This window comes from Lithobates pipiens, unplaced genomic scaffold, assembly GCF_037356315.1.
Source record: "Lithobates pipiens isolate NorthernLeopardFrog02 unplaced genomic scaffold, aLitPip1_a1.2 Scaffold_18, whole genome shotgun sequence".
Lineage (NCBI taxonomy): Eukaryota > Metazoa > Chordata > Amphibia > Anura > Ranidae > Lithobates > Lithobates pipiens.
This window is the reverse complement of record NW_027507758.1, coordinates 434691884-434704441: the sequence shown is the minus strand read 5'-3', so window position 1 is coordinate 434704441 and position 12558 is coordinate 434691884. Positions and strand designations below refer to the sequence as shown.

Genomic DNA, 12558 nt, shown 5'->3' with positions numbered 1-12558 from the left:
AATTCTGTCAGGAAAAAAGCAGATATGAATTGGAATAGAAATTAATTTAAAGAGAAGAAGGATGGGAGTTTATGTTGGCTCTAAGCTCACATCTAATATCGTTTCCACCATCTCTACTTTTACTTCATTATGTCATAGAAAAACATCAATCAATATCCCTGGTTTACTCACTGATCTGACATAACCTCTGTCAGGTTCAATTATTTCTTTCTACAAAATGTCTCCATTCACAATTCACAGCGGAATAGGTTTGTTCTCTACTTTTCCCAATTTAAATTACATGTCTTTTTCTTTCCTTTCCTTTCATAATGGAAGAGTTTTCTGTGCAAGCTCTTTTGTCTCAGAAGTCTACTAGTAATAACATAGCAAGATATTTCTTTTTGTATTGTAATGGTATATTAGCGGGAGTGCTTTGCTTTGTGTGATATTCTTTTAACAGCATGATTAGCTCAGGCTTATAGCATGTTATTCTCAGTGCCAAAGCACATCTAATTTAAAATAAATAAACTGTAAACATTATTGGTCTCCTGTATGTAATTAATAAAGTAAAAGCATCACTTCAATTTCAATAGCAAACAAATATACTGGGACTCATGTAGATCTCAGCAAGCATGAAAAAATTACTTTTTTGGAGGTTCACATTATATTACATTTTGGCCTTACATCCAACAATCTCCATATTATTTCCACTTTTATTTATTTATTTATTTATTTTCACATTAAGGGATAAGTGTGAAATGTAAAGGCTGGGGAGGGGGTGGGAGTGGCTGGCTCCGATTTTCAGACCTATACTGAAAGGCATAGCAGGCTGTCAATCAGACGGCAGTGAGTATCTCAACAATATTGTCAGGATGACAATATTGGCTTCCAAATATGGAGCTGCTCCTTCCCATCAACTGTTAGTGGAAAATATCAGCTAAATCATTGGGTCTTAGGAAGGTGAAATAGTTGTACTCAGTCGACCAACAAAAGAGACGTATGGCCAAAAAAACTTTTCCCATACTTTTATTTAAAAGAAATTTAAAAAGATCACTTCACCACCACCCCTTATTGCTACAAGCCCACGTGATCCAATCATGTGGATAAAAGAGGGTAAGCGTGTGCTATGTTGTCATCAGGCTGTCTGAACTGTGTGTCTGTAGGCTGCTTTATTTTTTTAAAGAGCCAGTCCATTTAAATGGATTATGTTCTTTTATTTTAAATGTGTTTATTTTTACATATTAATTGAAAACATTATATACAAAACATAATACCATGAGAAGTACAGGCATGTGATAGCTGTCCAAATGGCTATGCAGAGCCTACATGGGTCAGCTGCCAATTGTATTATATTAAGGGCCGGTTCACACAGCGAGGCGCGGCGAGGCGTCTCCGACTTACCTCGCCGCGACCTGCGGGGAGCTCAGCGGCGACTTGCAGAGGACTTCTGTATAGAAGTCAATGCAAGTCGCCCCCGAAGTCGCCCTGAAGTAGTACAGGAACCTTTTTTCTGATTCGGAGCGACTCGAGTCGCTCCTCTCAGAACGGTTCCATTGTACAGAACGGGGGCGACTTGCGGGAGCGAGGCGAGGCGAGCCGTGTCGCCTCGCCTCGCCTCGCTGTGTGAACCGGCCCTTAGAGTAATCTGTGTTTACAGTATCCAAATGTGGTATTAAAACATAAAACAGACGAAAACAAAACACACACACACACAATCACACCTCCCTTTTTCTCTTCCCCCCCTAAGCAAGATACAGATTATCACTCATATAGATATGGTCATTAGCAAACAATTCTCATGCTGCGTACACAGGATCAAACTATCCGCCGGACAATCCGCCCGTGTGTGGGCTCTGGCTGACTTTTTCCCCTCAAAAGTCCGGCAGACTTAGAAAGTAGCGGACCATCCGGCCGTGTGAGTGCTAGTTGAAATTAACGGACATTCCCGCACATGGAGGAAAGTCCTTCATTTTGAACGCGGCCCCGTCACCTGGTATGGACTTAAAGGGGAAGTCCTATGCTGAAAAAACGGCATGGGGGTCCCCCCCAAGGCCAACATAAGACCCTTATCCGAGCACGCAGCCCTGCTGGTCAGGAAAGGGGGAGGGGAAGAGCGAGCGCCCCCCCTCCTGTCGGGGTCTGTGGGCGGGGGGCTTATCGGAATCCAGGAGCCCCCTTTAATAAGGGGGCCCCCGGATACCAGTCCCCACCCTATGTGAATGAGTATGGGGTACAATGTACCCCTACCCATTCACCTGGTGAAAATTTTTTTTTAAAAACAAACAAAACACAAGGGTTTAAAATAATTTATTGCACAGCTCCGGTGGTCTTTTTCCGTCTTGGGGGGTCTTCTTGCCGGATTCTTCCGCTATCTTCTGCTCTTTTACTACCTCTTTCACTAGTGGAGGAGCCCGGCTTTCTTCTTCGTCGTCGCCGCTGCCGTCCAGGGGTCTTCTTCCGACTTCGGGGGTCTTGTCCCTCTCTTCAGTTCTTCTTGCCGGGCCTCCGCTCCTTCTTCCAGCTCTTTTACTGGCGGTGGCCCGGTCTTCTGTGGCCGCTGTCTTCACCGCCTTCTCTTCTTTTTCCTTGAGATGTTGACTCGACGCTGTCTCTGGCCGTAATGACAGGGTTGTGTTGCGCAGTGATTTATATAGGGACAATGGGCGGGGTCACCGGGTGATGTCCCCGCCCATTATGATGTCACAGTCCCAGAGGACGGTTTGTCTGCCAGACTAAGTCCGCCGGATAGTCTGATCATGTGTATGCAGTATAAGTTACACCCCCAATAAGGCAGACCAACATAAGAGTTACAACATCAAGTAGCTTGGTGAGATATAGATAGGTCTTCAACCTGAGATACAGAAGCAACCAGCCATTGCTGCCATATTTAATTTTTTTTTTTTGGGCAAGCCCTGCCCGCAGGGCCATCTTAAAGCATGAGCACTGCCCTAGGTGTATGGGGGCCCCATGATGATCTTGAATTAGGCTCTGCCACTATAGGCTGAGAGGAGAAATAACAGCAGCATCACTTGCTACTTCTGTCAGCAGGGAGGAGGAGAAGCACTGCACCACTGCCTAGTCTTGAAAAGTGTGACCAGGCAGTCGAAGGCAGACACTATTTTTTTTTATAGTATTCCAGTACAGCCTTGAATTTAGGATAATCCCCTGCTAGCATTTATTTGTTGTTTCTAATCAGACTAAAAAGCCACGCCCAATATTTTGTATAATTTAGCCACACCCAGTTTTTGCTTCAGTACACTACGTGCACACCTCAGACTGCTATCTTACTGGTAGGGGCCCCGGTGCATTACTTTGCCCAGGGACCCATGGTGCTATTAAGACAGCCCTGCCTGCTTGCCTGCCTGTCTGCCTGCCTATGTAAATTAGCTTATATTAATTTAGGCAGAGCGGAGTTGACCAGATGGCAAACAGTGAACAGTGGGTGAGATCAACTTCTTACAGTACAATAAAATTGCTTTCCAGGTACCGTAGTAGTTTTTGACTTCTTATGCCCCGTACACACGAGCGGACTTTTCGACATCCAAACTCCGACGGACTGAGTCCGGCGGACTATCCGATCGTGTGTGGGCTGCAACGGACTTTAGCGAAGCTAAAGTCTGACGGACTTTAGAAATGAAGCATGCTTTAAATTTTCCCGACGGAACTCCGCCGGACCCGGTCCCCTTTGAAAAATCCGCTCGTGTGTGTGCTACTCCGACGGACTAAAACCGACGCTAGGGCAGCTATTGGCTACTGTCTAGGAACTTCCTACGTCGAATCCAGTCGTACGTCATCACGTTCGACTCCGTCGGAGTTTGGTGTGATGGTGTGTGGTCAAGTCCGTTCGGTCGAAAAGTCCGCCAGAACTCCGTCGGAACTCCGGCGGAACTCCGGCGGAACTCCTTTGGAGGTCTGTCAGACTTAATCCCTCTCGTGTGTACGGGGCATTATAGGTCTAGATGCTCCAGTAGTAAAATGTATATGCCATAAGAGGTGAATGTATGCCTGCACACCTGGGAGTTTTGGTGTTTCTGCCCACCTTTGTACATTTCAGCGGGAAGGCTTGCAGACCCAGGAAGCACAAATGTCTCACCAACAGCGTCTGAGACATATAAGAAACTGTTTCCAGAATATAACAACTAAATATCAGTTTTTGCTGGACTGACCCTTTAAAATATTAGGAACTTCATAGCTTACTAGAATGCAAAGCAGTTCAGATATATTGTTAATTATCTTTTTTGGCAAATGCTGGAGCTGCTAAATTAAAAGTCAGTGCCATAAAAGTATGTCATCTGGGCTATGATGCATATTCTGTACAACATTATCAGAAGACTGGAATTGTTAATGATCAAGGTGATTATGGTTTATGTGCTGAATGGGTAACATTTTTCTCTTGGTTTACCTGCAGGAATCTTGGAAAATCTGGACTCAGAGTGTCTTGCCTAGGACTCGGTAAGCCCTATTATATTAAGCATAATAATATTAATACAATGTGAAACAACACTTTACAGATATACTGCTGGAAAGTGTATAGTCATTTTCCGTTTGAATAAGCATTTGCTGTCCCTGATTAATATTCCACTTCTACTTACATCTTCCCATGCAGTAAAATTATCAATTCATTTTATGCACTTTGCCAAAGTTAAAACCTTCTATTTATATGATTAATTAGCACTGATTCCACTATCATTTACTACCTCAAATACTCATGTATTGCAAAGAGACGTTTCATTTTTATTTGACATCATAAAGGCAGCTCCTATGTATTTAACCACAATTGTGGTATTTAGTAAATCTAGATTATGGTATTTGGAATCATTTTCTAATTAGTTACAGTTGAATTCCATTACAAGAAACCATGCAGGTGAATTAGACAATGCAAATGAAACAATCTATTCAATTACATGAACAAAATCCTGTTTCAGCAAAGTATTCTAGAGACATTAGAGAAATGCTGATGCTGCTGGGTATTATGCCGCGTACACAAGACCGAATTTGTCACACATTTGGTTTTTTTCTAACCTTTTTGACAGAAACTTTAATAAGTGACAAACAATTGGCATGTATTAAAAAGGGGATTAACTCCAGAGATAAAACGATAATTCTCCCACTCTACAAGACTCTGGTCCGGCCGCATCTTGAGTACGCCATCCAGTTCTGGTCACCAGTCCTCAAGAAGGATGTGCTGGAACGGGCGAGAGTCCAGAGAAGGGCAACAAAGCTAATAAAGGGACTTGAAGATCTCAGCTATGGGGAAAGACTACAAGCATTGAACTTATTCTCTCTGGAAAGGAGATGCTTGAGAGGGGATATGATAGCGATATACAAATACCATAATATTGACCCTAGCATAGGGGGAAAAAAGTTTTCAGGGAAAGGAAGTTTAAAAAGACGGGTTGGCATTCACTGAAATTGGATGAGAAGTGGTTTAACCTTAAACTACTTAGGGGGTTCTTTACTGTCAGAACGGTAAGGATGTGGAGTTATCTTCTACAAGCAGCGGTATCAGTAGGGAGCATTGATAGTTTCAAAAAACAATTAGATGGACACCTTAACGATCACAACATAGAGGGATATACAATGTACTATTGACATAAACACAAGCACACACACACCACAGGTTGAACTGGATGGACTGGTGTCTTTTTTCAACCTTACCAACTATGTAACCATGTAATTCCTAGAGTACGATGGATTACCTAAGTAGACAGCAGGGCAGATGCTGCCTGCTTCGAGACTTCTTTGACTGAAATCTAGGAAAAGACATCTGATAAGGGATGGGTCACTGTAACGAATCACTGCTCTGAATCATTAACCTATGTGGCTGCGGATTATTAGGAAAATACAAAATAATAATATGCAATATTTTTTATCTACATGACCAGAATCAAAATATATATATTTTGAAATATTAAAGTGTCATGAAACCCTAAAATAGATCAGTAGAAAATGGTTATCTGGTGATCCTGACAGTGAAAATTGCGTCCTTATTCAGAATTTTATGTCGGCTAAACTTCAGTCACTTACGGCGCTCTTTGTGCATGCTCTATTTTTAGTGTTGCGAAGTCCTGTGCTTCCTGTTCCCTTAGTTGCCCCATATGACATTCCTGCATGTTATGCAGTGCGGCTCTAGCATTTCAGTTGGGAATAGAAAATTAAACACATTCTTTAAAGAGGAAGTAAACCCTGATGAGTTTACTTCCTCTTTCATTCCCTGCAAAGGCAAAGCATAATGGATCACTATGCATCGCATAGTAGCCCATTACGTGTCACTTACCTGACACAGGAGCCAGTGAAGTCACCGCTGTCCCCTGTAGTCTGGCGCATCCATCTTTTCGGTGGGGTCTCACAGCTCCCCGCTGTCATTAGGCGGAGCCGCGATGACGTCACTCCCGCGCATGCGCACGGTAGCCGACACGCGCGGCAGCTCCGTTGTTGGAAATGCCGCGCTCAGTGCGCCTGCCGCCGCTGTGTGCCTGGTGCCTGTCTTCGGGCAAATATCCCCTAAACTGTATAGGTTTAGGAGATATTTCTTCGACCTACAGGTAAGCCTTAATCTAGGCTTACCTGTAGGTCAAAGTGGTTTGTAAGGGTTTACAACCACTTTAAAGGAGAGCTTTGGGCTGTATAAAAACAAAATATACATTCATCTAGATTGTAAGTATGATTATAACCCTCTCTTACTCTATCCAAAATAAAAATAAAAGTTTTTCTTATAGTGCTACTTTGAAAATGAAAAACTGCTCCAGATTCTGTCTGCTCTGGTCTTAGTGAATTCAATTTTTTTTTTAATTATCAGCAATTAAAACACATGAAAATGTTACATGAATAGAGAAATTAGAACAGCTACCTTTACTGTTAGCACAGAAGGGTGCACCTGCATTCATTATTTCTAGTTGTTTTCCATAATAGAAGTCAACTATCGAAATTCTTAAACATCTTAATTATGGTGCGCCATTCATGTCCTACCATGCAGTCTATTGGAAATTTTGAAGCTATTTGCTTTAATACAGTGGATAACAATCATACTCACAATTCTTGCTTAATCTATATTAGGGTTGTTAAAGTATATTGTTGGAAATAAAAAAGACTTACTTGTTAATGAGGATTGAGCCTCAGTGAGATTTTTTATTATGCCAAAGCAGACCTAGCATCGGATACACTTCATGTTATTTGCATGAGCACGTAGCAATTTGTAACACTTACAGGTATTTGACTTTGAATAAGATTGCAGTAAACTGTAAACCTCCTGACAATGTTTTTTCCGTTGAAACACCATTTTTTCAAGCATCATTTCGGGTCAGCATCTATTTTTGGGTCTCAAATACTGGCACATAGATGACACAGTTATATTTATCCTAGTGTCTGTAAAGTGGCATGTATTTTCTTACTGCTACCATATGTTTCACACAGGCCAGTTACCAGCTGCTGTTTCTTTCTTTGTGCCCTGAAAGTTACAAGGTACTGTCAATGTAAGTGATGACTGGGGTAGAGGTCTTTCTTCAAAACTGCCTCTCTCACTCCTTGGCACAAAAAATTGGTGAAAAAGTATGCTGTTGCCATAGATTGGGGCATAGCGGGGTAAAAAGTCTGCCTAAAACTGGTCATACACTGTTAGTTTTTTATTTTATTTCAGCCAGTGGGTTGAAATAAAAAACTAAAAAAAAAACTGATTCCTCCCTTCCCATTGGGACAGAATACATTGATCAACGGCTATAGCCCCTGTTCGAAATGTGCCCAGTTTAGCAGGGGCCGGCCCAATTTCCATCAGTGTGTGTCAGTCCCTGCTTGACCGAAGTTGATTGAGGGACATGGAAAATGTTTCTTAATTGAGAAACACATCTTGATTGAGAAACCTTTTCCAACATGTCCCCCGATTGACTTCAGTCAAGCAGGGACTGCCACATACTGATGGAAATTTGTCCGGTCCCTGCTAAACTGGCCAATTTGGTGTATTGCCAGCTTCAATCTTTTGTAGATAAAAAAAAAGCTGGCAGCTCGATCTTCCCCAATTAATACATTTATTAATCCAGTTGTGGTACAGAATAATACAGGGCTTACGTATTTTGGCGTGTAGCCTTAGCCTTTACTAAGGCTGCACGCTGAAATGCATAAGCCCTGCATTATTCTGTACCACACCTGGATTAATAAATATATTCATTGTGGAAGATCACAATGCCGGCTTTCTTTTATCTGCATGTTTGCTTGAGTGCTAGGAAGACACTACAAGCAAGTGCACTGGCCGCTCACCACCTCGGTGAATTACTGCAGGTGTTTTCTACTATATTCAATCTTTTGTATCCTCAGGATAGGAATTAAAAAGAAATCTCTCTAACAGAGCATAGCAAAAATTACCAAAGTTTTACCTAATCGAATCTATTCAAAACTAAAAACTTTAAATTCTTTTTTACCTACCTCATTAGGTTCATTGTAAGGTATGAAAACTCACTGAACTTTTTTTTGGTAAGAAAATGCAAAGCAGTAACTATGTCAAGAAAATAGCCAATAAGAATTGATCCCTTACTGATCTGACATCACAGTAAAAAAAAAAACTCTAAAGCCCCCCACACACGCATCAGATTTTCTGCTGATTTTTTCCTTCAGATTTACCCAAACCATATAATATGAGGTAAAAACCTTAGGAGTTTCAGTTTGTATGCAATCAGGCAGGCCCTTGCACTACATGGTTTTGGTAAATCTGAAGACAAAAATCTGAAGAAAATCTCATAGTTTGTATGGGGCTTGACAGTGTACTTTCAGGTTGATTTGCTAAAGTCAAATAGACTGTTCACTTTGCAAGGGAAGTTGCACTTTTGTAAGGGGATTTGACGCAGAGCTTAGTGGCTTCCATCATCCAATCATGTGCAAGCACAAATATTTTCCTTGCAAGTAATTCTTTACAAAGTGAAACTTCAATCTGATACGAGTTATTTTCACTCGCTTAGGCAAAGGGTTTTTTTTTTTTTGTTTTTTTCCTACCTAGACCAGTTGATAGGTTATTTGCAGGCTTATGGTATTATTTTTTCTTTGTTTTTTTTTTGGGTCTGAACCTTCAGGTGTCCGACACAGTGTGATCCCATTTGGGGTGTCGGACATGAGTGGTCTTCCACTACTGTTTAGCTGTTAGTATTATGGATTCTTAATCCCAAGTGTTGCTATGTACCCCTGCAGATATCTCTCGTGATACTCTTTGTATACCAGTTTGTATGCCTACCTTAGTCATCTCAACTATACTAGACTTGATTTAGCAAACCTTATGCTTTGCTCTCTATCTATGTGAAACTCATTGTTGTCAGCTATCACTTTGAGCACAGATCTGCTGTTGTTATGTATTTCATTGTTATTTCAATAAAAACCTATTGAAAGCAAAGTGAAACTTCACAACATTTACTAAGTTTGGAGCTAAAGCTCTTGCAAAATGTAACTTCCCTTGCTAAATGAACGGAATATTAAATCAACTCCTTTATGTATAGCTGTTGCACTTTGCAATGTTTAGTTATATAAGAATTTTGCAGTACTGTTAATATTCCATAACAACCATAACATAACCAATTAGAGGCTCCGGCTTAAATAAGCAGGTCCCATGATCACACAATGGAACTGTACCGAAAGTTACTAAACTATACTTCTACACCCTCAGTCAGTTTATATCCAAGGTATATATTATGATCTTAATTGTCTAAATAGTGCAGCACTAATCCTTGATTTAGAAATGAGTTAATCTATTTTTTTTTACTAATCCAAGGATTAGCGCTGCTCTATTTAGACAATTGGTATTTATACACATTTCAAAAGGAGTGTGTTAGGATGCTGGCAGCTATTTGCCTGATATACATAGCAGCTCACAAGATTACAACACAAATAAATTAGCCTATATTGTGATCTTATACTTGCAGAAGATGCAGGTGTATGTTGATAAAAAAAATGTTTTTATAGTTATTTAACCCCATATTTAACCCCTAATCACCCTAGTTAATTCTAAATTGTCCAATAAGTTTCCTGCATTGACCTTAGATACATATAATCATGCTTAGTGTTGGATGATTTTGCTTGGCTGTATAGTACTGTTTTGAAAAGAATGACAAACTCGGATCATACATAAAAAATTTGAAATGAACATATTTATACTTATGACATGTAGTGTAGGAAAACCTCAAAAAGAACTGTCCCCATATGTTTAAAGATACACTATAATACCAAAAGTATTGGGGCGTATGCATTTACACGCACGTGAACTTTAATGACATCCCAGTCTTAGTCCGTAGGGTTCAATATTGAATTGGCCCACCCTCTGCAGTTATAACAGCTTCAAATTTTTTTTTATTTTTTTGCCATCTGTGCCCCACTGGGGAGATTTTCTTTAACTTCCTGTCCCATAGCCAAAACAGGAAGTGTGAGGAAATGCCTGCAAATTAATAGAATCCATTGGGGCCCTCCAGACCACCAGAACTAATGTCCCTATTGGAAGATTTCACCTTTATTTTGGGGACAGACTAAAATGTGGGATTTTTCTTTTATCTTCACTTTTGTTGGTAAGAGTGAACAGGACAACTAGAGGGTGAATCTCTCTAATGAGAGGAAGAGACAGCAACAAAAACACTCTATCAAAAAAAAAAAAAAAAAGGTTTTGCCCTTAGTTATATGTTAAATTACATGTGAAAAGGTACAATTGATCTGGTATATAATTGCACAATGTGGGGTTGATTTACTAAAACTGAAGAGTGCAGGTGCAGCTGTGCATGGTAGCCAAACAGCTTCCAGGTTTCTTTGAAAAAGCTAAAAGCTTAATTGAACAAACTGAAGTTAGAAGCTGATTGGCTACCATGCACATCTCTACCATATTTTGCAATCTCCAGTTCTAGTAAATCAACCACAGAGAGCATTTGTATTTGGTATGTGTGTAAGGTGTCTGTGTGCTAAAACATGTCAGTTCCAATTGGATTAGATACAACTCTTTACTATTATTTTCCATAAATCAGAAGACTGTCTTTATCAGAGAAAAAGCAAATCTGGAAATGTTTTATTTAGCAGACTGTGCTTATGCGGTACCATTGGTGCATAATGATATATAAGTGAACAGAGCTTTTCCTGTCCTTCGGGGGTTGAGGATATACAGATATACGTTAGAGCTTGACTGTAAACAGCAGATTTATATTTGTTTAGAAAGAAAAATATTCCACCCGAGGTAAGCTTGGTGACCTGTTGCTTTGCAGAACAATGATGTCTGAGAGTTGGATTGATGGTCATAATCTAAGGGAATAATCCACACATAGCGATGATAATATTTATAGAACCATTCAAATACCTAGGGACAGACTTCTAAAATACAAACAGCAGTCTAAAAAAGGAGCAGAGTCTTTGCTGTGCTTACATAGGCTCCAGAACTAGTGCCCTGAATAGCTATGGACATACAGTGAATTTGTTTCTTATGGACCAGGCCAATTCGATCCCAGGACAAGAAAAGATCAATCAGTGATGAGAAGGTTAGTATGGATTTGAATAATATCTTAGTTCGAGATTAAGGTTATAAATTATGTTAAAGTTAGGTATTGTACTAGGGGTTAATAGTTAAGCATTGGGTTTCACTACTTGGGGTGACAATGCTGCACCAAATAGACCACCTCCAGCAGTATCTCCCCAAAAAATCATCAGTACGATAGTGTTTTATGGAAGAAGACTCTCCAACAATATTTCTTGCAATCTTGGCATTGTAGTCCTTCATTGTAGCACCGTACACTGTCAGGGCCCTCAACCAACCCTACAAGATGGAATAAAAAATGTTTACTTACATGTGTACATGAGCATTGTCATTGCATAAGCTACCTAGCACTGAGATCTTGCCATTTAAAGCCAATATACCACACTTATGAACTTAACTCTGCAAGATTAGGCTATATTTTTTTATATAAAAGAAAAAAACTAAATTCCAATACCTTAAAATATAACTAAAGGCAAAATGTTTTGCCAGTTTAAGATAGAGTGTAGAGGAATTAGAACTGTCAATTTTGTATTACTGTCTGTGTCTACATTAGGGAGATTCAACCTCTCTCTCTGTCCTATTTACTGTTATTACCAGAAATGAAGGCGAAAGGAAAAAAAAGAATTGTGGGTTGTCATCAGAACAAAATGAGAGTGGAAATCCTCAAATCGGGGGAACCAGTTCTGGTGATCCTGGTGACAGATTTCCTCACTTTGCAGGGATTTTCTGTAATTTCCTGTGTTGGCTATGGGACAGGAAGTGAAGGGAACTCTCTCTAATGCCGCATACACACGATCGGAATTCCATCCAGAAAAGGACAGATGAGAGCTTTTCATCGGAAAATTCAACCATGTGTATGCTCCATCGGAATTTAGCTGTCCGAATTTCCGCCAGCCAAAAATTGATAGCATGTTCTCAATTTTCCCGACGGAAAAACTTTCTATCGGTAATTCCGATCGTGTGTATGCAATTCCGACACGCCAAAAATCACGCATGCTCAGATTCAACTACGAGACGGAAGCTATTGGCTACTGGCTATTGAACTTCCTTTTCATAGTGCCGTCGTACGTGTGGTATGTCACCGCGTTATAAACGATCGG

At 40.3% G+C, this 12558-nt stretch overlaps 1 protein-coding gene and 1 long non-coding RNA gene across 6 annotated transcripts in view; one reads left to right on the top strand and one right to left on the bottom strand.

The window, feature by feature from the left end:
* Positions 1 to 12558, top strand: part of KCNAB1 (potassium voltage-gated channel subfamily A regulatory beta subunit 1) — a 570878-nt gene that overhangs the window by 355378 nt on the left and 202942 nt on the right. For all 5 annotated transcript variants that reach the window (XM_077488106.1, XM_077488103.1, XM_077488104.1 and 2 more), the window contains exon 2: positions 4388 to 4431. In XM_077488106.1, the coding sequence (XP_077344232.1) occupies positions 4388 to 4431 (44 nt within the window). The remainder of the gene's footprint in view (positions 1 to 4387; positions 4432 to 12558) is intronic.
* Positions 10968 to 12558, bottom strand: part of LOC143988490 (uncharacterized) — a 50112-nt gene continuing 48521 nt past the window's right edge. The window contains exon 3 of the long non-coding RNA XR_013276872.1: positions 10968 to 11737. This is a non-coding gene — a long non-coding RNA (uncharacterized LOC143988490). The remainder of the gene's footprint in view (positions 11738 to 12558) is intronic.